This window comes from Chamaea fasciata, unplaced genomic scaffold (assembly GCF_029207755.1).
Source record: "Chamaea fasciata isolate MVZ Bird 193981 ecotype frontalis unplaced genomic scaffold, bChaFas1.0.hap1 SCAF_1, whole genome shotgun sequence".
NCBI lineage: Eukaryota > Metazoa > Chordata > Aves > Passeriformes > Sylviidae > Chamaea > Chamaea fasciata.
Window position 1 is genome coordinate 1826328 of NW_027094086.1, and position 27191 is coordinate 1853518.

At 51.4% G+C, this 27191-nt stretch overlaps 1 protein-coding gene across 1 annotated transcript; it reads right to left on the reverse strand.

The window, feature by feature from the left end:
- Positions 1-27084, reverse strand: RHPN1 (rhophilin Rho GTPase binding protein 1). The gene is made up of 15 exons (XM_066209413.1): positions 26198-27084; positions 18441-18556; positions 14134-14262; positions 11908-11983; positions 11552-11629; positions 10507-10631; positions 9946-10112; positions 9312-9499; positions 9029-9185; positions 6846-6965; positions 4830-5024; positions 4525-4601; positions 3668-3814; positions 2139-2297; positions 1-2047 (listed from the first exon to the last, which is right to left on the reverse strand). The coding sequence occupies exons 1-15, from the start codon at positions 26285-26287 to the stop codon at positions 1850-1852; spliced, it is 2022 nt and encodes a 673-aa protein (XP_066065510.1). The 5' UTR covers positions 26288-27084; the 3' UTR covers positions 1-1849.
- Between the last annotated feature and the right edge of the window lie 107 nt (positions 27085-27191).

The window sequence follows — 27191 nt, forward strand, 5'->3', positions numbered from 1 at the left end:
TGGAATTGAATCAGTGCTTTTTATTCCATAAAAGGTGAGAGTCCATGTACAAATTAAAAAAAAAAAAAAAAAAAACAACAAACAAAACCAACAAAATAAACCCCCGGAATTAGGGAAATTATCCCAATCCCACAAAACAGAACGCTGGGGTTGGGCGACGCGGGTGGAACGCGACGGCTTCTCTGGAATAAATCCCTCTCCGGCTCAGAGCTGTCTGTGGTGGCATCCCACGTTTTTAGGGTGGTGGGAAGAAATCTGCCAGGATGTTTTAAGGGCAAGGTGGCCTTTTCCGCGACCCCACCCCCTCCTTTCCTCCCCTCTCCCACGCCGAGCAGCCGGGAAGATGACGTGGGAAGCCTGGCAGCTACAGATGGCCCCGTGCTGGAAGGCGGATCCGGAATCCGGTGTGGGGATGCCTCAGGATATATGGAGAGGCCTCTTGGCCAACAGCAGAGCTAAAAACCCTTCCTCGAGCTCATAAAATCCCAGGATGGGTTGGCTTGGGTGGGATCGTGAAGCCCATCCTGTCTCACCCCCTGCCACGGGACAACTTCCGCTATCCCAGGTTGTTCCAATCCTGTCCAGCCTGGTGTTTTAACAGGAGGTTTTCCTTAAGTAAAATCAGGGTTTAGAGTTTGGAAAATGGATGAGGAGCCACTAGAAGAAGTCACAACCCCAGGGGATGCTGTGGCAGCAAGATTCCATTGCTCCTTCAAACCACCCTTAAAAATTCCTTAAAAAGTACAAAAATACAATCCCATCTCTCCCAAGGGAATTTTCTGCCTCCTGAGATCATCCAAACACTGAAGACCAGACAGCTCCTCAGCCTTCAGAAAAAATAACGCGCCGGGCAGAAACAGGATGGAGGAAATTTTGCCGATCTGTTTTGCGGATCCGGAGACTCCCAGCATTTCCAGGACAATTACCAAGGTGCCTGAATCCATCAGGCCAGCCCAGGAATGCTGACAGCAGTGTTAGGGAATTAGCAACATGTGCAAGATCCAACAGTAGCACAAATTTAGGAGTTTAATAATCTGGAGGAGATATCTTCCTGGAATTTTAATCTCCTCCCAGGAAAAATAACCCCCCCCAAAGGCTCTTAGCTATTAATCTCCTCACAGAATATTTAGGGCAATCCACATCTCCTGATTAAAAAAAAAAAGCCAGACAACAAATGCATGTTAAATCCTTCCCTTTTCTTCCAAAGGATCTGGCTTGGCAGCTGGCCTGGATTTTCTGAGCCAAGCTGGGGTTTCATTCCCGCCCAAAAAACACCCCAAAAGTACTAAAAATGGTCAAACCATCCTGTTTTGTTGGGATAACCCCAACTGGGAGATGCTGCCTGGGTTGGACCCTGTGATGGGATCACCACAAGTCATCGATGTCCACGCTGCACCCTCTCCCAAAAAGGGGAGTCTGGAAGGATTCAGCTGAAGGGTTCAGCTCCTCCAGCAGCTCTTGGAGAGCTGTTCCATCTTGTACCTTGCCAGAGAAAGCCCAGGAGATGCTACAGAAGGTGACACTTTTGCTTTAATGGCTGGGGCTGGCTTTGGCCAAGCAGAAGACACAAACCAGGCCCTGCTTTAGCACAGCTCCCCCCGATCCCCTCCAGAGAAAAAAAAAGAGAAGAAAAAAAAAATCCCAAAATAAACAATAAACATTTTCCCCCAGATTGAAGGGATTGTTGGACACAGGAGCTGGGAGGTGCAGGTGCCTCGCTCACCTCTCGGCGCGGATCCGACCAGTGGCGCATTCCCAGGTTCTGGGAAGTCCTCACAGCCCAGCCAGGAATTGGGAAACTTCCCGGGCAGCCAGTCCTGGAGCTCAGGGGACACCACGGAGAGCACGGTCAGTACATGGCCTCGTTGTCCCCCACGGCGGTGAAGGGGACACCGCTGTAGGTGCTCTTCTTGCTCCTCTTGCTCTTCTTGCTCCACACCAGGAGCGTGCTGGCGCTCTTGCTGTTCATCAGGCTCTTCCTGCTGTTCTCCTTGTTGCTCTTCAGCATCCCAGACCCCGAGGACATCACTGCTGCCCTCCTGTCCACCTGGTCGGGGAAAGGCGGAGAAGGGGAGTGAAGCCAGAGCAGCACACAGAGCTCCAAGGAATTCCGTGGTTTCCCGCGGGATGGGACTTACGGCTTTGGGACATTCCGAGCCCTGCAGGGTGATGACTCCAATGTCCACCCCTTCCTTCCCGGTGCTCTTCAGCAGCTGGACAACCTCGGCGTGCTTGGACCACTTGCAGTCCTTGCCATTCACGGAGATGATGTAGTCCCCCTCCTTCAGCCCGGCTTCCTGCAGGGAAGGAGGGAAAACACGCATGGATCGTTGATACAGGTTTGCACGCGGCCGGATTTTATAGGTATAAATGTATCAAACTCTGACGGTCCAGCCCTTGCAGATTAAAATAATTTCAGCGAGACTGCTCTTCAGAGGTTTTGTAAAGCAAAATGTTTAATAAATGAAAAATATCAAAATAACAAACATTACAGAAAAGAAAAGAAAAGCCGCACACAGGTGTCCGAGAAAACCTCTGACACCCTGCTAGAAGCACTCCAAAAAGCCCTTTACTTCCTTTGGGCTCCTTCCCAAATACTGAATGTTTTGGGAGGGACAGTTTGGCTTGCTGCCAATAGAGAGAAGTACAGGATTTGAAGGACGGTGAAAAGGTTCAATAGATGCTTCCCTCTTGGCACTGAGCCAATCCCTGTCAGGAGGGTATCCAAGTTTCTGGGATCTTTTCCTTACAAGAAATGCAAGGGATGAGCCTTAAACTTTCCCCTACATGGAAAACACTTGCTGGGTGTGGGAAATGCATTCCTACAGATCATCAGAGAATCTTGGAATGCTTTGGAAGGGACCTTCAAGATCGTCCAGTCCCACCAGAAACACTTATCACTATCCCAGGTTGCTCCTTGGACACTTCCAGGGATCCAGGGGCAGCCACAGCTTCTCTGGGCAACTTCTGCCAAGGCCTCACCACCCTCACATCCAAGAATTTCTTCCCAATACCCATCTAACTCTGCCCTCTGGCATTGGGACGCCATTCCCCCTCATCCTGGAAGTCCATCCCTTGTCCCAAGTCCCTCTCCAGCTCTCCTGGAACCCCTTTAGGCACTGGAAGGGAGTCCGAGGTCTCCCTGGAGCCTTCTCTTCTCCAGGCTGAGGAGAAGACACAACTCTGCTCCAGATATGGACCATATCTGGTCCACATCCCAATTTTTGGGGAGATCTGATTCTTCCACAGAGGGATGTGTTCCTGCTGCTAAGGAAAGTGTTGTCCAAGAGACGCTGGGATCTGGATGGATGGGTTGGTATTGAGGGATCAGGGAGACCCTTAGGGCAGCCCACCAGGATTCTCCAGCGTCCTCTGATGGAAAACAAAGCTGCTCCTGTTTTTTGGGCGTGCTATCAGCCACTGTCACACCCCAACACGAGGGACAAGGGAGCTGGATGGGCTTCCAGCAGTTAAAAACTGAGCAAAATTCCATGTTTTCTCCTTAGCTATCTCCTAAAAATTAATCATTTCATGACGCCCACCTGCAAACCCCAGCCTGAGCTCCAGCAGGGATGAGTCTCCTCCTGGACCGTTTTAAGACCTAAAAACACCTGGAACTCCTGCAGGCAGCATTCCCATGGGATTAGCCAGAATTAGGGATACTCACAGCAGCGCAGCCCCCCGGGATGACCCCAGCAATGAGGACGGGGGAGTCTCCTCGCAGGGTGAACCCAAATCCGTTCTCTCCTCTCATCAGGTGGACCCTCCGAGCTGGATACCACTTGTTCTTGGCTGAGAACACGGAGAGGGGGCCCTGGGAGGAGGCAGAAACACGGAAAGCACCTTTTCAACTCCCCTGGAATTGTGCAGCCTCGTAAAAAACCCAATTCCAGGGACGGGGAGGGGGCAGAGGGAGAAATCCTGTGTTTGGCAGGGAAACAGTCCCATCATCCAGGAAGAGATAATGGGAGCTGAAGCTGTCTGGATCTGTGGGATGCCACCAGGGGTTGGTCCAGGAGCAGGGTGGTGGGACAGGTCACCATTTCAGGGGCACTTTTCCCCCATTCTTTCCTGTTTTTCCCCTCTTTTTCCTGCTTTTCCATTTCCACAGGAGCAGGATATTCCTGCCTGCCCTGGGGTACTCAGGATGGATGACCCCACCACAGATCCCACCACTGTCCTGAAACCCAGTCCGGCTCCCCAGGACCCCAAAAACCTAAAGAGGGCGAGGATAAAACTCCAGTGGGATTCTCCTGGTGCCTCCTGCCACCAAAACCCTTCTTCCCAAGGGTCCCTTGGGAAAAGCCCACCCAAATTTCCTGTGCCTGCTCCCCTGTCACCGGAGGAGCTCTGTGACCCATTTAGGTGCCACAGAGACAGATCCCAGCCCTCCTCCTTGGAAAACCACCGGAGAGAGGGAGAAGAGGCTGCAGGAGGGAGGAATCCAGGCAAGCAGAGCATGCAGGGGAGGAGGAGGAGACGGCTGCTCCCTCGGGATATTCCCATTCCCGGAGCTGTACATACCAGCCTGTGGAAGAGGTCGGTCACCTTCACCTGGGAGAAGTTGGGGGATTTGATTTCGGGTTTCTGGTGCGTTTTGGCTGACGGGAGGGAGAGAAAAGCACAGACAGGGGGTGACCTCAGGCAGCCGGGGCAGCTGCTGCCATCCCAAAGAGGGACAGTGCGACCCCGTAAGAGCCAGGACCAAAAATCCTGGAATAGTTTGGATTGGAACTCGGAGATCATCCAGTCCAACCCCCCTCCACAGCAGAACTCCCCACCCACAAACCCCCTGCCCACCCACAATCCCAGAAAACCCCCCCACTCACGATGGATGTCCGGAGCCTCTCCCGTCTCAAAGAAATCCTCCTCGTGGTCGATCTCGGAATATTTGCTCAGGGAGCGCTTGTGGGCGAAGGAGAGGACCTCCTGCAGGATATCCATCTTCCTTAGGATCTTGCACAATCCGTGGATCCTCATGGCTTCCTCGTGCTTCATGATGGCTTTTTTGAGGTGAGCTTTGCCTGTGAGGGAGCAGAGGCAGCTGAGCCCGACGGAGCGGCAGCTCCGGCGCCGTTCCCGCTCGGCTGCCCACGGATTTCAGGAGCGGTGCCACCACCCCGCTGTGACTCAGGGACAGCCCAGTCACGTTCCCCAGCCCTAAATGGGGTCGGTCCCAGCCGATGGAGGGCTGGGAAGGGACCTTGAAGGGTGACCTACTTCGCTCCCCTGACGCCGGGAGCTGGCAGATGCTCCTGAAAAACCACCCCCGACGTCCCTCCTCAGGCTTAACCTCCTTCTCCTGAGCAAATTAACTTCTCTCCATCGCCTCGGATCCCTCAGGAATGGGAACACGGAGAACAACCCAGCCCCGTCCTCCTTGGGAAGGTGCAACACATCCCTGTTTTTTTCTAGGCTAAGCTTTTCCTTGTCCTGCAGGTCGCTGCTCTCCGTCCTCTGCCCTTTGCTCCTCTCCACTTGCCTTCAACGTGTTCCCACCCTCGGGAAATGGAAGTGGTCGGGGAAAGAGGAGCTGAAATTCCAGTGACCCACGGATATCAACGCCAAGCTTCTCCTCCGTGGGCAACTGCAACCAAGGCAGCCGTATCCAAGGCTAAACTCCCAGAAAAGCTCTCTCCGTGTGTCTCATGGAAACACGTGTGCCTGTGGCATTTCACGTTCACGACACACGGTGGCAACAGAATCCAGGGAGATGAGGCCTTCTCCAGACTCCAGGAATCCACAGGCAGAGGAACTTATCAACCCAGGGAATGTTTTGGGGTTGGATGGAAAACAGAGAGGGGACTACCCCCTGCTGAGAATTTTTATCAAATCTATAAAATGTGAAATTATGGGGAATAATAACAGTAACAGTAATAACAGAATCATGGAATGGTTTGCGTTGGAAAAGACCTTAAAGTTCATCTCATTCCAGCCCCTTTCCACAGGGAGGGACACCTTCCACTATCTCAGGTTGCTCCAAGCCCTGTCTGACCTGATCTTGGACATCTCCAGGGATGAAGATCCACAACCCCTCCTGAGTTTTTCCCTTCCTGTAAACCAAATCCATGCTGAGCTTGCAGTCTGCACATCTATTTTTTACCAGGAATGTTGAACAGAGCCCGCTTTCCCCAGGAAAATCAGGCAAAGCTGGAAAAGCTGATGCAAACCACATCTGATGGGGTTGGGGTGGGGTCACCATAAAACACTTGGGATTTGGGGGTTTGTTTGGAGGTCTCCAGTGAAATCCGTCTGAGCATCCTGAAGAATTTTGCTGAGGCCAAACTCATTCCTGGTGGAATCTGCCTCCTTCCAGAAGTGTGCAAGGAGGGAAAAGAGCTCCTGAGGGAGGCAACACCCCAAATTCCGAGTGCTGAGTTTGCTCTTGGTGCTGCCCTGTGGAGGAGGGGCTGCCAAAACATGACTTCAGCTGAATAAGCAGCGTCTGTTCTTTCCCTGGAGCTGAAATTCCGCATGGGAAGAAGTTCTTGTCTCCCAAGAACTCGCTGCAGCTGAGAAAGCCACCCCCTGAGCATCTGCTGTGTCTTGTTTTCCAGCTAAGTCAGCCCAAACCAAGGAGCTTCCAGGATCTCCGTGTCCCCATGGATTTCTCCGTAGCGTTGGGGGATGTTACCTGGCTTGGAACACCTGGAATTTTTCCTGTCAGAGCTGGACGGGTTGGGACAAGAACCACGAGCTGGCCCTCACACCCTCAAGGGGACTGTGATGCTTTCCTGCTTCCCAGGACAAGAAATTTCCTGAGAAATTCCTCTTTGCATGGAGAGATCCCCCTAAAAACTCATCATCTGTGGGAACCGTGATGGGATCCAGAAATCTGTGCTCACCCAGCTTCCTCCTCTCCTCAGGATCCTGCAGCAGGGCACGAAGTGATGGCCCCTCTGGCATGGTGACGTGGAATTGCAGGAAAGCCTTCTCCTGCTCCAGCAGCTCGGCATCCGAGGGAGCTGTGGGAAGGAAATGGATGGGGATGGGATCAGGGAGAAGTCAGGGCCACTCAGCCCACATCCACATTCAGGTGGCCCTGGGAGCACCTTCCTGTCACCCAATCACAGCCAGCAAGGAATCGTGGATGGGCATAGGGATGATCCCAAGGATCTGAAGTTAAGGGCAGGATTTGTCCTGAACACAGCTCTTTTTCCTCTTTCCTGCCTTCCTTTGCTCCAATGTGGAAGCAGGATTGGGAATGAAGCCCTGGGATTTTTCCCACCGGGAGCTCACAGACATGGAGACGAATGAGACAACACAATCACGGAATCATGGAATGGTTTGGGTTGGATGGGACCTTCAAGACCATCCAATTCCAACCCCTTTCCACAGGCAGGGAGATTCCCACCAAGCCCCATCCATCCTGGCCCAGGACACTTGCAGGAATGGGGCAGCCACAGCTTCTCTGGGAATTCCATTCCAGGGTCTCACCACCCTCACAGCCAAGAATTCCTTCCCAACATCCCATCTAACCCTGGCCTCTGGCAGTGGGAAGCCATTCCCTGTGTCCTGGCACTCCATCCCTTGTCCAAAATCCCTCTCCCAATTCTCCAGGAGCTCTTTCAAGCACTGGAAGGGGCTCTACGGTCTCCCTGGAGCGTTTTCTCCAACCCACAGTGCAACCAAGGAAATTTTCCAATTCCATGGAAAAACAGAGATGGATGCATCTCTCCCAGGCTCTCCAAACCCCACACTAGGCTCTTAAAACCCTTTTTTCTTGCCCACATTGTTCCTAATCCTCTTTGGCTCACTCAGGGTTGCACTTCAGCCTCTTTCCCTGGACACAGCGTGGGATAAGAAACAACCTGGGATTTTCCAGGGAGTTTTGTTGCTCCAAACAGAGGATCCCAAAGCCTGGTAAGCACAGGGATCCAGAGGGTTGGGAACTGGCAGCTCCAGGGCTGGCTCTCCCCGTGCCAGCTCCTGCCATGTCAGCATCCCTGAGGGATTAAACTGCAGCGTAAGGAATTTTATTCCCAGCTGGTTTTGGAAGAGAAAGATTTATTCTGACAAGGGAGAGGTGGGAGCAGGAACATGAGATCCCAACAGCAGGCAAAAAATTCCCAAATCAGGCATCTCCTGCAGATTTCTGCTTCCCGCAGTGCCTAATAACACCAGAAATTTTAGGGGGAAGGTTTTCCCTGCCCCTTGGAACCCCATGGAACCCCATCTCCACCATCATCCTCTCCTGTTTGGATCTTTTAGCCCTTCCAGCTCCACATTATCCCCCTCTCTCCCATCTCCTTGCTTAATCCAATTTCTGCAACACCCACACGGCACCAGGAAGATTTTGGGCAGGCTCTGGAGCGGGGGAGGGTGTGAGGACAGTCTGGCAGCCACTGGTGTCACTGTCACAGCGCTGGTTTTGGCAGCCAGCCCTCAAAAAAAGCTTCTCAGCCACCCACCAGGTGACACCAAAGGTCACCAGGTGGCACCAAAAAGTCACCAGGGGCAGCTGTTTCCCACCCCCGGATCCTCTGCTCCATCCCAAAATTGCTCCCAGGGTGTCGGTGGTGGCACAGATGGAGATCAAGGGTCACATCTCGAAGTCACGCTCCAAGTGACTCCCTGGAACCGTGTGTACCTTGCTGCCACCACCCTGAGATTCCCAGGACATCCATCCATGAGGCAGGAAGCTAAATCCGATTTTTGGATTTAGATTTGATTTTTGAAGCCCTCAGCTGGCCCAAAGGTGACCCAAAGGATGCTGGGCTGAGGTCAGCAGGCAGGTGACCCTTGTTTCCCCACCCAGCCCCGAAGGGGACAGCAGGTGACATCCCTCCAGCAGCTTCTTCCTCCCCTTCTTAAGATTTTTCCCAGTGGAAACCAGAAATATGGGAAAATCTGCCTTGGGGATGAATTTCTGAGTCCATAAAGAAGATCCACAGCTCAGAGCATTCCAGAAACTTCGGGTGTTGTGTTCATAACCTCTTTTTTTGGGAATCCCACCCCAAAACCCAGGGATAATGTGGAATTAGTGCTTGGATGAGCAGGAAGAGCTCCCTCCAGGCCAGACACTCACCGGGGCAGTCGCAGAGGGCGATGGCAGCGAAATAATGGGAGAGGGCTTTGAAATGCTCCGACTTGACCTGGACCATGGTGGTCCAGGAGAAGGGAACGTAATCCTTGACGTGGGGCTGGCTCATGGTCTGGTGCACCAGGGAATAAACATCTTCCACCTGGGAAGAGAGAAGAGGTGGGATGCAGGATGTCCCTCAGGAGATGGAGACAGCGGGTTTTGCTCTCCTGGAAGGTTCTGCCGACCACAAAATCCCACCAAATCCTCTTCTTCCCAAAATCCTCACCCTTGCTGCCTCCTGAGCCAGCTGCAGGCGGGCCAGGAAGTCGTTCTGGGCACGCAACAAGGTCATCTTCTCAAAGACACACTCCTGGACCTGGGCCACCATCAGCCTCACCAGCATGGTCAGGGAGGCTGCACTCATGTCCAGGCTGGGAGCATTGGAGAAGTTTTCCTTCAAGTAGTTAAAGGCACCTGGAGGAGAGAAAAGCTCCTGGAAGTCACCAGCCTTGCGAGGAAGAGAATCAAACTTTGGGATCAGGCAGGTTTCCCTCCAAGCACATCAAACATCTCTCCATCAGCGGTGGGTAAGAAGATCTGAGGTCCAACCCTTGCCATCTAAACCATCCTTGTGCCCAATTTCTTCTCTGAAGCCCTGGGTGATCCCAGTTCCAGGCAGGGAGATGGATCAGCACCTCTCCTCTTCACAGCTGGGACATCCTTTTGGGTGGCTCTAGGATCACCCCGACTCCTCTTCCCAACCCACGCAACCAACATGGAGCCACCTCGTGCTCCATTTGTGATCCCTTGGAGACGCCTCTTCCTACGACTGCTCCCACCCCTTCCTGCGCTTCTGAGGATTATTCCCACCTCTGGGAAAAGCTTCCTGGGAAGAGGAGGAAGAGGAGGAAGCCACTTACCAGCTGCCTTCTGGAAGGCATCGATGGCCTGGTTGAGGCCGGGCAGGGAGGCGCGGTCCTGCCGCGCTCCGATCTGGGTGTGCAGCGCTCCGAGGTTGAAGAGGACGCTTCCCTTCTCGAAGGCCAGAGCCCTCTGGTGGGACGGGACCCCCGTCAGGGAGTCGTACCTGGAGGAGGGAAGAGCCAACAGCTGCCCACCCCCTGCTCATGGTCCCCAGAGTGTCCCTGGCATGGTCCACAAAAAGTGTCCTTGCTCATGGAAAGGGGGTTGGGAACTGGATGATCTTGAAGGTCCTTTCCAACCTAAACCATTCCATGATCCCCGTGGATGCAGGTGGAGCCTGAAGGGTTTTCAGTGCTCAGGTGGCCTTGCAGGCACCATTCCCATCACGGTACATCCCATGGGATTTGTGTCTCCCTCTCCCTCCCCAGATGAACCCACCCAACGCAACCGCAAATCCAGATCCCGGTGTCCACCCCAGCCCTGGCAGAGATTCCGTCACGGAAATTTGGATCCTGACTCCCTCCCCGCCCGGGCGGGATAGGGAAAGCTGCACCCACCAGTGGAAGAAGATGCCCAAGGTTTTGGTGGGAGGGAAGAACCGGCTGTCAAGGAAGTAGAGCTGGTTGTAATATTCCATCAGGAGTTCCAGTCCAGCCTCGTTCCGGCTCGGGGTGCGCATGGCCTGCCGGAATGGGAGAGGAGACACAGATGGGAAAAGAGGAGGAAACTCCCTGGGACAGGCTGAGAGGCCTTGAAGAATGACTGAGAGCTGGGGGTGTTCACCTGGAGAAGGGAAGGCTCCAGGGAGAACTTAGAGCCTCTTCCAGTGCCTGAAGGGGCTCCAGGAGGGCTGGAGAGGGACTTAGGAAAAGGGACAGGACACAGGGAATGGCTTCCCACTGCCAGAGGGCAGGATAGACGCGATATTGGTAAGAAATTCTTCCCTGTGAAGATCAACTGGAATGCCCAGAGAAGCTGTGGCTGCCCCATTCCTGGAAGTGTCCAAGGCCAGTTTGGATGGGGCTTGGAGCAACCTGGAACAGTGGAAGGTGCCCCTGCCCATGGAAGGGAATGGAATTGGATGATTTTTAGGAGCTTTTCCAACCCAAACCCATTCCATGATTCTGAGGTTCATCCATGGGGAAAGTTTGGGTGCTGCAAGCAGCAGCCTAGGATTTGTGCTGGAAAAACTCATGGAAATTCTGATTTTATAAATCCTAGGGAAAAAAGAGGATTTTTCCCCCTCATTTCCTAGACTGCTTTAAATTTCCTCTTCTCCACGGCCTACCTGGAGAGAGAGAAGTTTTTCAGCTTTCCCGGGGAGAATTAATACTCATAAATAATAATGGTACTCTAAATTTTATTGCTGCTCATTTGTAGGTCAGCAGGCCATTGAGGACAAGGAAAATTAACAATTCCTGTAATATTTTGGAACCTATAAACCAAGACCAAGGTGCTCCAGCATGGGAATGCGGCACCCTGAAACACAAGGATAAATGTGGAATTTGGAGAAAGGATGAGGGGATGCCTCCCAAAGGAAATGTGGCATCTCCAAGGAGTGATCCTGGACGAGCCAAAATGTGGAAGCCAAGGGACACCAACCTGTCGCAGCTCCATGAACTCCTTGATTTCCTTTTCAAACAGGACACCCTCTTCTCCATAGTGTTCACTGATGAAATCCTGGATTGGGAAACGGGAGAAAATCCTGATTTTTATGATTTAAAGGGAGATTCCTGACAATTCTGTCTAAGAATCTTCCACTTCTGCCCACAAGGAAACCCATACTAAGTAATCATCTCCTCCCTTTCCTGCTCTCCAGCATCTCCAGGTCTTCACCTCCCACTTTCCCATGTTTTAAGTCCAGCTCCTCTCCGTGAATTTATTTTTTGTCAGCTTTTCCAAACCGGAAAATGAATTTCAGCTGCCCCAGCACTAATCAATGAAATCCCAAAGCTCACCTTGAGTGGCACCAGCAAATCCAGCTCCTTGGTCTCCTTGAGTCCCAGAGGGATCATGGGAACGCTGATGGATTCACTGGAACAAGACAAGGACCTGTTTGGTGGTCGGATTAAAAGTCTTGGATGGGTCCTGTGGGTTGGAGATCAAAAGGAAGCAGCTCCTTGCCCTGGGCTTGTGCTGCTCCTATTAAAGGACTCCACGTGGAAAAATGCTCTTCCCAAAAAGATTTGGGAATGGCAGCATAAGAGGAGAGGTGCAAAAAAACCCTTCCCCAAATCATCTTGTTTTCCCAGCTCCTGCTTTCCAGAGGAATCCTGGATGTTGGGTGGGCAAGGCAGGATCAAGCCCTCACCAGCACATCAGCCCCTTCTCATTATCCCCCCCCCAAATTTCTGACAACTCGTTAATTAATCATTAATCGGGGAGGAAAAAGAGGCAAAGGAAAGTTACGAAAACCTGGAGAGCAAGGCAGGGAATTTGCACCCACATTCTCCTTTGAAACAAACAGCTCCAGGAGCTATAATTAGTGCAGAAAGACATCTCTGCTCATTCCCTAACGAGAATTCCGCTGGAATCCAACGCCTGGAATAAACAAAGGACAAAGGGGGTTTTGTTTGGCCTGGGCAGGGTTTGGGGTTGTTGTCGCTGCTCCTGATTTCTTTTCAAACCAGGGCAAGCAAGTGGCAAATTGGGAAAGCTGAGAATCCCTGACAGGGAATGTGCCTGGAAGAGCACGTGGATGGACACAGAAACATGGAATCATGGAATGGTTTGGGTTGGAAGGGGCTTTAAAGATCATCCATTCTCACCCACCACCATGGGCAGGGACACCTTCGACAGGACCAGGATGCTCCAAATCCCATCCAACCTGGACCTGGACACTTCCAGGCATCAGGCAGCCACAGCTTCTCTGGGAATTCCATTCCAGGGTCTCACCACCCTCATAGCTAAGAATTCCTTCCCAATATCCCATCTAACCCTGCCCTCTGGCAGTGGGAAGCCATTCCCTGTGTCCTGTCCCTCCATCCCTTGTCCCAAGTCCCTCTCCAGCTCTCCTGGAGCCCCTTCAGGCACTGGAAGAAGCTCTGAGGTCTCCCTGGATCCTTCTCTTCTCCAGGCTGGACATTCCCAACTCTCCCATCCTGGCTCCAGAGCAGAGGGGCTCCATCCCTTGGAACATCTCCATGGCCTCCTCTGGATCTGCTCCAGCAGCTTCATATCCTTCTGCTGCTGGACCCCAGAGCTGGATGCAGAATTCCAGGTGGGGTCTCCCCTGAACAGGGCGGAGGGGCAGAATCCCCCTTTTCCTGCTGCCTACTCTGTGGGATGAGCCTGGGACGGGGGGTTTCTGGGATGCAAGCGCACATGGATGAGGCATTTCCAACTTTTCACCCACCAACTCTCCCAAATCCTTCTCCTCAGGGCTGCGCTCCATCCCTTCGCCCCCCAGCCTGGATTTGTGTTTGGAATTTCCCCATCCGAGGTGCAGGGTGTTGTACTTGGCTTTGCTGAACCTAATGAGGTTCATCTGGAGCTTATCCAGGTCCCTCTGGATCCCATCCCATCCCTCAGCCATGTCACCCACACAACACCTCACGTGGCCGTCCAACAACCAGACACTTCAGAAAGGGAAAGAAGGAAAAATATCCCAGCATCCCAGAATCATTTAGGCTGGAAAAGACCTCCAAGATCACCAAGTCCAACCTGTGACCAATCCCACCCACATCCAGTCATTTCTTGGACACTTCCAGGCACAGTGATTCCCATCACCAAAGTATCCTGTTGGGAAGAGCTCTGGTGGGATTGTCAGGAAATGGGGACAATACAAGGGAAGATGGGAAGATGGTTCTTTCTTCCCTATTCCTCCTGCTTTGGGACATCAGTGTCCAAAGGATGCTTCATCTATCCCAAAACATCCCACTATCCCCCAGGAAAAGCTGATTTTTCTCTCCTTGCAGCTACAGAAGGGAACCACTGATATTCCCAGAGTGAAAATTTTCCAGGAATTCTGGCCCCAAACCCTCCCTAATCCTCCAGCCCACCACCTCATAGTCCCTGGCCATGGAAAGGTTTGATTTGGAAGGGAACCTCTGAAGGTCATCCCAACCCTCGGCCACGGGACAGAGAAGGGCGGACAAGGCGAGAGCGGCCTTGCTCCCAGAAAAATTCCACAACAGTGGGAAAAACGAAATCCCAAGGGAACAGGCTGCTCCTCCCAGACCCACCTGTCGTTCTGATACACGTCCATGCTGCTGTTGAGCTCTTCCAGCTCTTCCTTCAGGAGCTGAAGGTTGGAGTTGACGTAGCTCAGCTCCAGAGCCACCGTTTCCTTCACCTTGTGGTTGCTGGTGGCCCTGCAAGAAACCAACGGATCAAATTTCCCTCTTTTTCATCCACGGATTTATTTTTTCCACTCCAGACTCAGTTATCCAGCGGTGCAATCCATGGGCATCGAGCCTAACCTTCCCACAGGACTGTGCCTCTGGTTCTCCAGGTGATGATGGATAGGTTTGGGTAGGACGGGATCCCTGAGGGTTATCCCATTCCAACTCCTGCCATGGGACACTTTCCACTATCCCATGTTGCTCCAAGCCTCATCCAACCTGGACCTGGACACTTCCAGGGATCAGGAAGCCACAGTTTCTCTAGGAATTCCAGTCCAGGGCATCACTACCCTCACAGCCAAGAATTCCTTCCCAATATCCCATCTAACCCTGGCAGTGGGAAGCCATTCCCTGTGTCCTGTCCCTCCATCCCTTGTCCCAAGTTCTCTCCATCTCTCCTGGAACCTCTTTAGGCACTGGAAGGAGGTCTGAGGTGTCCCTGGAGCTTTCTCTTCTCCAGGCTGGACATTCCCAGCCCTCCCAGCCTTTCAGGATGAGGGAGGTCTGAATATCCAGGTAGAGTTTGAACCCAGGCAAAACTCCCTGCAGTGCTGCCTCCAGGAATTCCTGCTCCAGAGCCACCTTCCCCCTTGCCCACTCCTGCTTCACCTCCAGTTCAGCTTGGGCTGTGAGCAGTCCAGGTGCTCCCCCATCCCAAATAAATGGTGGGATCTGAGGAGGAAAAACTCATTTTTGGGTGCAAAGAATCCTCATAGAAAAGAAAGGATTTGCGAGCTCCTGCCCTGCTCCCGGCAGGAGCTGTAAACACCAGGGATTGATTCCAGCTGTTCCCAGCAGGACAAGCTCCCAGGCTGATTATTCCCTGCTTATCTCCCCCAAAGGAAAGCAGGGAGAGATAACCCTGGGCTGAAAGGGGCTCTGGCTGCTGAACCATGCTGGGATCCAGGGAAAACAACCCATGGACAAGCTCTGCTCCAACGGGAAACTGCTTCCCTCCAGCTTTTCCAGAGTATCGCCTTTGACATGGATTTTTTTATGGATTGAATCCCTCTGGGTCCTGCCCTAGCCCTGGTTCAGGGCAGCAGCAGGAGTTCCAGAGTTTTTCTTTGAAATTCTGGTGGTTCAGAGTCTCCTCCTGCCTCCCCTTTGCCGGTTTTTCCAAGAGCAAGGAATTTTTTTTGATTCTAAATTAACCACAAGCCCAACCACAGCACACCCAAAGATCCCCGTGGCTGCTTCCATTGAAAAATCCTTCAGCATTCCTGCAATTCCCCAGGCAGCATCACCCTGTGTTTCCATATAAACCAGTGTTTAATCCCTATAAACCAGGATTTAATTCCTATTTATCCCCCAGACATCCCAACACCTCCAGGACACTTTTTATCAGTCAGTCCAATTTTCATCCCAAACGGATTAAGGAGAGTTTTCCCTCCTTGTTCCCAGCTGCCAACAATTTCTTTGGGTCTCAGCAGGCCCCTGATTATTCTCCAGGTGCCTCAGCACAGTTTCCAGGAGGATCTGCTCCATGATTTTGCCAGGAATCTGTTACCAGGTAAAAGTTTTCCAGAGGTAGTTGCAAGTGCCACACGCAACAAATAATCCTGGAATGGGTTGGGTTGGAAGAGACCTTCAAAAATCATGGAATTCCACCCCTCTGCCATGGGCAGGGACACCTTCCACTAACCCAGGTCACTCCAAGTCCCATCCAACCTGGCCTTGGACACTTCCAGGGATGGGGCAGCCACAGCTTCTCTGGGAATTCCAGTCCAGGGCCTCATCACCCTCACAGTCAAGAATTCCTTCCCAATATCCCATCTAAGGTTACCCTATTCCGCTTTAAAGCCATTCCCTGTGTCCTGTCCCTCCATCCCTTGTCCCAAAGTCCCTCTCCAGCTCTCTTGGAGCCCCTTCAGGCACTGGAAGGGGCTCTGAGGTCTCCCTGGAGCCTTCCCTTCTCTAGGCTGGACATTCCCAGCTCTCCCAGCCTGGCTCCAGTCCTTGGAGGATCTCTGTGGCCTCCTCTGGATCTGCTCCAGCAGCTCCACATCCTCCTGCTGTTAGATCCCAGAGCTGGATGCAGAATTCCAGGTGGGGTCTCACCTGAGCAGGGCAGAGGGGCAGAATTCCCCTTTTCCTGCTGCCCACACTGTGGGATGAGCCACACGGGGAATTTCTGGGATTTATTTCGTGATTAATTTTTCTTTCTTTCCAAAAACCTGGACGTTTTTATCTCCCCCATTCCTCCACTCAATCCCAGTGTTTGAACAAGCAAGGAAAAGGTTTCCTCTGGCTCCTCCCATTTATTTACCCAGGAAAGAAATCCACTGAGCAAACACCACATGGATTTTTTTTTTTCCCAACACCCCGTTCCTGACAACTTTTCCAGGAAAAGGCATGGAAAAGATGAACAGGATTATTTTTTTCCAAGCATTGGGATAGTTTGTTTTTAAATGTAAAGGCAAAATCCCAGCAAACTCAGCTCCAAACTGCTCCAGGCCAGACAATCCACAGCTTTTTTTCCATCAGCACCAGGCTAGAGATCCATAGGAATTTTATCCACACGCCACAAATCTTTAATTTTGAAGCAATAACCTGTAGACTTGCAACATAATCCCCTCACTCCTCCTCATCCTTAAATTTCAATCTTGATTATTCCTTTTTTTCTACCCTCCCCCAAAGATTTCCCAAATTTCATAAGCTTGGAGCACCGGAATGCTGAGAAATCAACTTTATTACTCAGCTGGATTTGTGGGAGGGAAGGAAGGAGGGAGGGAGGGAGGGAGGGAAAGTGGCCACTCCAAAGGACACCCAGAGCGCTGAGCCAGCAAAAAAAGAGCCCCCTCAGTGCATTTCCCTGATAATTGTGTTTTGCATCCCGTTTTTCCTCACTCCCCCTTCCCGCAGCTCCAATTCCAACCAGAACCAGGCTGATTTCTGCTGAGCCAGCACATTTCCCTCCGTTTTTTGTTGTTTTTTTTTAAATATAACACAGGAGAGGCAAAAGTTGGGATTCTGTGGCTTATTTTTTTCCTTAATTAAATGAGGCACAGCAGCATGCATGGAGCAGTGGGATCTCATCCCCCATTTTTTAATGGATCAACCTTTATCCCCTTCTTGCACGTGCAACAGGAACGCTCCACTGGTGTTGGATCATTCCAGTTCCAAAGTGGAAAGTTCATTTTATTTTATTTTATTTTGGAAAAAAACCCCCAATCAACAGGTTGGTAAAATATTCCCAAAAAACTGCATTTAAATATTTTATGGAATTTATGGATTTATGGAATTTTTTATATTCAAAAAAAAAAAAAAGATTTATGGAATTTTGCCTGCCCAGCCTGGGATGTGCTCCAAAACATTAGGGGAAAATGAGATAAACACAGAAGATGCTAAAAAAAGTTATTCTTGGGATAAAATCCCTGTGGATGTGGCACTTGGGGACAAGTGCTGGCCTTGGCAGTGCTGGGGGAATGGTTGGGCTCGATCCTGAAGGGATTTTCTGACCTATTTATCATTCTAAAGCTGGATTTCATGGAATGGTTTGGGGTGGATCTTCAGAAACCTCCAGTTCCATCCCCTGCCATGGGCAGGGACTTTTCCCTATCCCAGGTTGCTCCAAGCCTCATCCAACCCAGACTTGGAGACTTCCAGGGATCCAGGGGCAGCCACAGCTTCTCTGGGAATTCCATCCCAGGGTATCAACACCCCCCCCCAGGGAATAACTCCTTCCCAATATCCCATCTATCCCTGCCTTCTGGCAGTGGGAAGCCATTCCCTGTGTCCTGTTCACTCCATTTCTTATCCCAAATCCCTCTCCAGCTCTCCTGGAGCCCCTTCAGGCACTGGAATGAGCTCTGAGATCTCCCTGGATCCTTCTCTCCTCCAAGCTGGACATTCCCAGCTCTCCCAGCCTGGCTCCAGAGCAGAGGGGCTCCAGCCCTTGGAACATCTGGACTCTCTCCAACAGCTCCAAATCCACTGGATCCACCTGCTGGGTTTTCAGGCCGGAGCTCTCCATTCCAAGCCCAACCTCAGCCACAAATTCATCATTATCCCATCCCATTATCCCATCTGCTCCCATCCTGCTTTTTTAACCATCTCCCACCAGCTGAATCTTGGATATCAAGACTCTGTTCCTGCCTCCAACTGAATTCCAGAGCGAGGGGGATGCTCAGGGGATCAGGACTCACCGGAAGAGGTTTTCCGCTCCCGCTCTCATCCTCATTTCCTTGTTGATCTGCTGGTTGATCCGGGCCCGGCGGTGCTGGAGTTTGCTCCGCTGGGTCTGGGCAAAGGGGTCACAGCCCTGCTGAGAGAGAAGGGCAGGGTCTCATCCCAAATCCACCTTTTGGGATTCAAAAAATCCATCGGTTCCGTAAGCTGTGCACTTTCGGAGCCCAGAGCCACAGAATGCTTTAGGTCAGGAATTTAAGGATCATGGAATTCCAACCCTTGCCTTGGGCAGGGATCACCTTCCTCTGTCGCAGGCTGCTCCAGACTGGCCTTGGACACTTCCAGGGATGGGGCAGCCACAGCTTCTCTGGGAATTCCAGTCCAGGGCCTCATCACCCTCACAGTCAAGAATTCCTTCCCAATATCCCATCTAATCTCACCCTATTCCAGTTTAAAGCCATTCCCTGTGTCCTGTCACTCCAGGCCTTTATCCAAAGTCCCTCTCCAGCTCTCCTGGAGCCCCTTCAGGCATTGGAATGGGCTCTGAGGTTTCCCTGGACCCTTCTCTTCTCCAGGCTGGACATTCCCAGCTCTCCCAGCCTGGCTCCAGCCCTTAAAGCATCTCTGTGCCCCCCTCTGGAATTGCTCCAGCAGTTCCACATCCTTCTGCAGTTGGAGCCCACAGCTAGATGCAAAATTCCAGGTAAGGTCTCACCTGAGCGGGGCAGAAGGGCAGAATTCCCCTTTTCCTGCTGCCCACACTGTGGGATGAACCCAGGACACATGGAATTTCTGGGATGTGAGCACACATGGCTGGGTCATGTTGAGTTTCCCACCCCCCAGACCTTCCCCTGCCCTTGGAATAACCATTTCATTCCCCAATCCCACGTGTTACCAACAGCGATTTCTTCCCCTGAGCTCTTCCCAAACTCAGCCCCGTACAGGAATTCCACGTCCCCTTCCCAGGCTCTGAGCCAAGATCCAGGGGGGCTGGACATGAGCTCAATACAACCCCAAAGCTGGGGAGGAAATGTGATCCCAAGGCCATCCCCGGGATACGGAGCTCAGGGAGTCGGGAGTTCATGGGGCTGCAGGAACGAGGGGCACGCAGCACTAAATTGATTCCATCCTTCCCGCGGCTCCGGCTCGGAATTTCTGCAGACAGGGAAGACACGCTGAATTCCCGACTTCAGGAAATAAGCAGCCACCGAATTTCCCTCTGGCTCGAAGGGTTATTACGGGATGCCTCAGGGAATGGGGCTGCCATGAGGAGCATCCCGGAATCCAGGGCCATAAAAGCTCTGCCCAAGTGGGGATGATTCCTGTGGTGTGATGGATGATTTAGAGGCGTGGAATGAGCCTCTGGAAGATCCCTGGATTTAAAAAAAAAAAAAAAAAAAAATCCCTGGCTGGGAAGGCACAAAGCTGGGAAGTTTAAGAGCATGGAAAGTTCTGAGCCTGTGAAGCATGGGAAGATCCCAAAATCAGGGAATGGTTTTGGATTGGAAGAGACTTTAAGGAACATCTCATTCTAACCCCTGCCTTGGCACATGTTTCCCAGAGAGGTTATGGATGCTCCTGGAATTGTTCCAGGCCAGGCTGGATGGGATTTGGAGCAACATGGGATAGTAGGAGGTGTCCCTGCTCATGGAAAGAGATCTTTAATGCCCCTTCCAACACAAACCATTCCATAATTCCGTGGAATGCTTGATCACATCTCCGGTGGGACCTGGCAGAGAGGAAATAGAAAATTTTGCATTTCCATGGACTTCAGCCTCCTTAAAATTAATTCCTCATATTTGAAGTCCACCAAGCACTGCTTCCTTTGGAAAAGGGTCCGGAATTAGCCTTGGGATTTTCATTAAAGACTGGAGCTCCTAATTGGTCCCTTGGAATCTGAGGAATCAGAGCGACACCAGCTGGTCCATAAATCAGTGGGATTAACGCTTTACGGAGATCCACGAATTTGATGAAAGGAACAGGCTGGAAGCGCAAGATCCCAATTATTCTGGAAAAGCAGTGGGATTTGAGGAAAACACCCCAATAGCTGCATAAATCTTGGGTCTGAAACACTCAGGAGCAAACAGAGGAAAGTTTGATCCAGAATTGTCACTTCTGGATTTGTCCTGGGGGGGAATCCACCCACCTTGTTGGCTCCCTAGGGAAAAAAAAATAATAAAAATCTAGGAATTAGAGGAAAAAAGGGGAAAGCATCAGGAAGTCAAGCCAAGATTTAAAGAGAAGGTGCTCATTAAATTTTCAAGGTTTAATTTCAAATTTCAAGATGAGACCTCTGGGAGCTTGATAGATCCAGAGACAAACACATGCAAATTTACCCAAATATATGCAAATGAGACAGTGCCAGGCTCCCTCTCTGTGCCTCCAGAGCCACAGAAATCCAAGCAAAGCTCAACACGGTAGGAACTTTCTCTTCTCCGACTCCAAGCTTTCCCCGCGAATTCCAGCCCCCTGGAGTCCTTCCCATCTCTGGCAAAGGTTTGTTTGGAAGCAGCCAGGGGATTTTAAGGGAATTTTTGTGGGGAAAAGGAGTGAAAACCACGTGGAGACAGGGAAGAGGCCTTGGAAGTGCAGGTGGGATGACGGAAAAGGCACAAGTAGAAGGATTATCCAAACCCAAAATAAAGATCGTTGCCTGGAGGGAAAGTGCAGGTAATGGAGGAAGGAAAGGAGTGGGATGCAGAAGACACTGGGATGGCTCCACAAGATATTCCAAGAGGGTTAAAACCTCTTCCCTGCAGGAGCCGTGAAAGGATTTAGCAAATTGATTTGACTTCTCCTGCTGGGAAGCACTAAAGCTGCTCGTGGAGCTGTGAGGGTTTTTTTTATTTTTCCCCTGGCTTCTCCATCAGATTTAATGGGATAAGTTCTCAATCCCTATCCAGGCTCCTAAGCCAGCAGCAAAAAGGTGCTGGAAAACCAGGAGCCCCTGATATAAACCCAAAGCCTCGTGAGGTTAAGTCAGGAACTCAAGATCAAGGATTTCCCGTGATCTTCAGACATTTTGTTTTCCTCAACGCTTATAAAGCTGGAAAAGTGCAGGAATAGGAGATTGCTGCACACCTTCCCTCAAGAGGCTCTGCCCTGATCCCAAAAAAATCATCCCTGGCTTGCATGGATCAATAGAAACATCACTCCATGAGGAACAACCCAGCCCCATCTGCAGGAGTTCCTGGAGCATCACAGAAATGTCGTAATTCCACAAATCCTGCAGCAAGAAGGAAATTTGGCTCCAGGAAAGCATGAAAGGCCACCTTTAAATCCAAACATAAATGAAGAAAACAAGGAGCCAAGGGAAGAGCGTTCCACCTTCCCGCAGTTCAAAGGATCCCAAAGCTTCTCCTGTCAGAGTTCCAGCTGAAAGCTAAAAACCACGGAGTTTCCAGGGATTTAAACACGACTTACATAAAGGGCGGGGGGGGGGGAGGGAATCCCACCAAAATCCCACTGTTAGGTTCCAAAAGGGATTTTCCTCACTGAATTCCTCTTTGCTCAAGCTCTCGAGGTCACTCCTGCAAGGTCAGAAGAAAGAGAGGCTCTTTCATCCAGGCTTTGGGGTGCACCTGGGGACGCCTGGAAAAGGGAATTCGGGGGTTTAAGAAGTGGCTCTGGAGATAATCAGACTTTTCCTTCCTGGTTTAAAGGTTTTAAAGGAAGAATGAGCACAGAACTCTGGAGGAGCCACGGAACAGCAGCTTTTGTTTGTACACAGGGAATGATGGATCAGAAATCCATGAAAAAGAGTGAGGCGTGGCCAGCCCTGACATTTATCACCTGACAAAGGTGACAAAGCAGGATTAGGGTCAGGAATTGGACTCTGTGATCCCAGTGAGTCCATTCCAACTGATATCCTATGATTTTTTCTTTTGGAAAAAGGCTTTTTTAGGCCCAGAAAAATCAGGGGAAATCCCTCCGCGTTCCACCCTCACTGTGGAAGCGACAATGGAACCAAAAATCCAGGCTCTCCACATCAGGGAAAAAAAATCCCATAAGACCCTTTCCCAGAGGGAATCAAGACCAAGTGCTTCCCCTTGGAGGGACATCAAGGATTCCCCAACCTTATCTTTGCAGGGAACCTTTGGAATGCCTCAAGGGAGTTTTCCACTTCTCAGCCTCTCCCAGTTCCAGAGGGCTCATCCAGGGCAGCAATTAGGAGCCCTTAGGGAATGTTTGCTCAAGGGTGGATTTTGAACTTCCCACCCGCAGGAGATGAAGCCTCAGGTGACAGCCACGCCCCGAGAGTGATTTGTGACCCCTGTGACAAAGAGGAGGACGCAGCCTCCCTGTTTCCCAGCACAGGGCACAAACCGAATCACCTGGAGGGAGAGGTGGAAGCCAGTAAGTCCAAAGGGTAATTCCATGACAGGAGGGATTGCTTCTGCTCCTTGGTAGCTGGAAGCAACAGAGGAAAAGCGAAACTGAAGGATACGAATTGAAATGTGGGAAGGGAAAAACGGGATCCTTGGAGGTGCTGTTAAAAGTTTCAAGGAAGAGAGGAATGGAGATGCAGATCCAGTTCTGGAAGAGCTGGCAGAGATCAGGAATGTGCCAGTAAAATCCACATCTCTCCAGAGAAACGAGGAAGGGGTTGGATATAACTGGGAGTTATAGCCCCAGCAGGAATTGCAGGAAAAGCTGCTGGAGACACTGGGAGAACCTGGCTGGATCCCAGAAGCTGCTCCACAGCTCAGCTGCCCAAGCCTGGACCAAGCTGGGCCGTGTCCAAGACCAGTTCTGGCCACAAAGGAGTCACCACTGGGATTCCTCACAATTAGGGGAGCTGAGGAATGCCCAGAGAGAAACTGAGGAAGTTTAATTTTCATGGAGACTCCAGACATCCATAATGTGGGAAGAGGAGTCACCAGCTGGTGCTGAGCTCAGCTCCACAGCCGGCCCCACCTGCAGGGAGACACATTCCCAAGGACAGGGAATGAAGGGAAGCAGGATTCCAGCCAGCCTGGATCGCTGCCACGGGTGTGGGAAAACACATGGAGACCCTTTTGTGCTGGGAAAAGGGATACTGAAGGAAAGACGGAATCATGGAACAGTTTGGGTTGGAAGAGACCTTAAAAATCATGGAATTCCACCCCCTGCTGTGGGCAGGGAACACCTTCCACTATCCCAGGTTGCTCCAAGCCCCATCCAACCTGGCCTTGGACACCTCCAGGGATGGGGTAGCCACAGCTTCTCTGGGAATTCCAGTCCAGCCCCTCACCACCCTCACAGGGAAGAATTCCTTTCCAATATCCCAGCTCATCTCACCCTATTCCAGTTTAAAGCCATTCCCTGTGTCCTGGCACTCCAGATCCTTGTCCCAAATCCCTCTCCAGCTCTCCTGGAGCCCCTTTAGGCATTGGAAGGGGCCCCGAGATCTCCCTGGAGCTTCCTCTTCTCCAGGCTGGACATTCCCAGCTCTCCCAGTCTGGCTCCAGCCCTTGGAGCATCTCCATGGCCTTTTCTGGATCTGCTCCAGCAGCTCCACATCCTCCTGCTGTTAGACCCCAGGGCTGGACCACGATCCATGATCCCAACCCCATCCCCTGGGTCCATGGCACCAACCTCAACCCCATAAATTTCTCCCACTAAACCCCAACAACACCTCCCACTCCAAAAAAAAATCAGGGATTTATTTCCATGCCCTCTCAGCTGCACCAGCTTTTTCTAACACGGAGTTGTTCCTCCAAACAGGAAGCTTCCAAGTGCACAGATGATCCAGCAGCTGGAAAGTCTGGAGTGGGATAACTCTGAGCACCTGTTCTAATGCCAGAAAAACCACATCGGTCTTTAAAGCATTTTTCACAGAGCCAGAGCTGTCAGCTGGAATTTTTATTCCTCTTTGGGATCCACAAGTTTTTGAGCCGGGCCAGCACAGGAGAAGTGGCCAAGTGACCCTGCTTTAGCCACATTATCCCGTGGGATAGAGAGGAAAACAAAAGCCAGGGAACTGCTCCGCACACAAAAACAGGCTTGGAAATTCTCCTTTTTTTTTTTTTTTTTTTTTTTTTTTTCCCCAGGGTTATCCAGAATTTCCTTCCTTTTTTTTTTCCCAGCCAGAATCCTTTAGGAAATTAATATGAGCTGCTGTAAGATAAGCAGGAAGTGACAACAAGTGGGTTTTCACTCCCTGAAAATCTATTTAGAAAGAAAATTCCCTATCATAGGAATTAATCTCATGGAGCACCCTGGCTCCGAGCTGGGATTCTGTGGGAGACAGGAGCAGCTAAAACCTCTAAAACCTTTTATTGAGAATATGGTTACATCACAGGGCCTTTGAACAAATGAGGGGAGGATTAAGGTTTTAAATTTCCCAAGTGGCCTCACTGGTGGTTCATGCAGTCAGCAAGAGGAAGGAAAAAAAAAAAATAAACCCAAGGGTGGGAATAAAAATCTGGGGGTTTTAAACAGCACAAACTGCAGCTAAAAATTGAATTTTAGGAGAGTGAAAGTGCCCTGAGGAGGTGGGGGAGGCACAGAGTCAGGGCAAGGTGCCAGCAGGAAACAGGTGGATTAAGTCCTCACTCCTAGGACACAAAACTTGGCAGAAAAAAAAAAAAAAAAAAAAAAAAGGATTAAAAATCACTTTTTCAGCAGGATTCAGGATCCCCTGCAAGGGAGCAAATATGGATCCACGCTCCTGGTGTTGTCAGGGTGATAAAAACAGCAGGAAAGGGTTGTACTGATAATTTCTTTTATACAACAATAACAACAAAAATAAAGTAACAGAGCTGATCAGGTGTCCTGCTGCTGTAATTAAAAAACAATCACATTATGACAGAGGCTGCTGATGCCCTGCCCAGTTCTCCTGGCAATATTTTCCATGTTTTTCTTTGTGCTCTGGACCCGAAGAGAATAAATTGGGGAAAAAAAAGTTCCCAAATCCCTCCTGTTAATCTTCCCTCACCAGCAGCACCTGCCCTTTAGACAGGGCCCCGAGTTAAACCCCGACCTGGTTTAAGGTTGCAACCTCTTGAGCTGCAGCCCAGGCTCAAGTGACTCCAGATCAGATTGATCCAGGGAAGGAAAAAAAAAAAAATCCCTTCCAGAGCTTGGCTGAGTTTGGTTTTTTTGGTTATTTGGGATTTATTTTTAAGGGGTGTTTTAGATTTTGGGACCTTTTTGCAAGAAGAGCTCAGATTATGGAGTTAACTCGGCTGCTGGTTTATCCCATTGGATCTCAGGGGGCAAAGCTAATGGGAAAAATGCTTAAATAGACCCAAAATTGAATTTTTTCCACGTTTTCCTGCTCTCTAAAACATCTCTGACCCCAAGAAATCAGGGGCTGGTGGCAGCCTGAGGACAATTCCCACTGATTCCATCCCAATCGTTCCTAATTAAACAACGATGCCGGCAGAGCAATCAGCCCCCTCTGTCCCACACATCCCAACTTTCCTTGGGAGCAGCTCCCGAGGAAAAAAAAAAAACTCCTCAGGAAGCACCAGTGGGAACGAAGGGATGGATAGCGAGCACCCGGCTGGATCAGCTTCCCGAGGGAAAGAAGGAGGGGGAAAAAAGAAAAAAAAAAGCCAAAATATCGGGGAATTAGGTGAAAAGCAGGCGCTGGGAAAGCTTGGGGATGGAGGCAGCAGGAAAGGCGGGATTCAGGAGTGGGGTTTTAGGGGATGAGGAGCCGGGAGGGAGTTATTCATGGGGCGATAACAAAATTTCTAACCCCAGCTCGATGTCCCTGTGCCCCCATCCAGGGGGACGAGCCATCCCTGTGGATGGGGACAGGGATTTGGGGCCGCCCCATCCTCACCTTCCGTGTGCTGCCGCTCTTCGGGCCGTGCAGGAGGACGAGGCCACCGCCCCTGTCCCCATCCGGGCTCTCCTCCTCGGGGGGCATCATCTCCAGGGATGGGAGATGATCCACATCATCCACAGGCTGGGAACGGGGGGCTGGAGCTGGGGGGCTCCTGCTCGAGCTCTCAGCGGGGTCGGGGGGCTCGGCCACCCCTCCTTCAGTCCCACAGGGGTCCAGATCCCAGGCTTGCCCTAAGTGGGGCTTAAACCCCGCCTAAGCCCCGCTCTGTTCTGCCGCAAAGCGTCCCAGCGCTCAACATCTGGCCAGATGTGAGCCCACAGCTTCCCCCCCAACAGTTGAAATAATTTAGGTAAAAGAGGGGACACAAACCCCACAGACCTTCCCGCCCCTTTGTAAAGCCACCCCAGGTAGGGGGATGTTAAATCCCACCAGACCGTGAGTGGGGGATGTTTAAACCCCCCCAAAAAACCCGCTGGGAAGAGCTGCTCCAGGTAAGGGAAAGAGGGAGTTTAACCCCCTCCCCCAAACTTCCCCGGCAGAGATATCCTATAAAGGGTGTTTAAACCCCTACAAACTCCTCTTATAAGAGTTACTCCAAGCGGGACGGGGAGGTTTAAACAGAGGGACCAAACAGAGTCAAACCCTCTGAAAACCCCTTTACAAATGGGGGGGACCCCCCAAAACTCCCTTTGCAGAGCTATCCTAAACGGGGGAGGGGGAGTTTAAACCCTTCCAAAACCCCTTTTCACAACCACCCTAAACACGGGGAGTTTAAACCCACCTCGCACAGCGACCCCAGAAGGGGCTGGGGGTTAAACCCCCCTCCCCTCGCAGCCTAAACGCCCCCCAAATCCAAAATCCCCCTCCCAGAGATGCTCCAGCCAAGGGGACCCGACCCCCGCCCCCCCCCCAAACTTCCTTCGGGAGCAGAATCCCGCCGACCTACAACCCCACAGCCCTTCCCCGTGCCGACCCCAGCCCGGGGTGC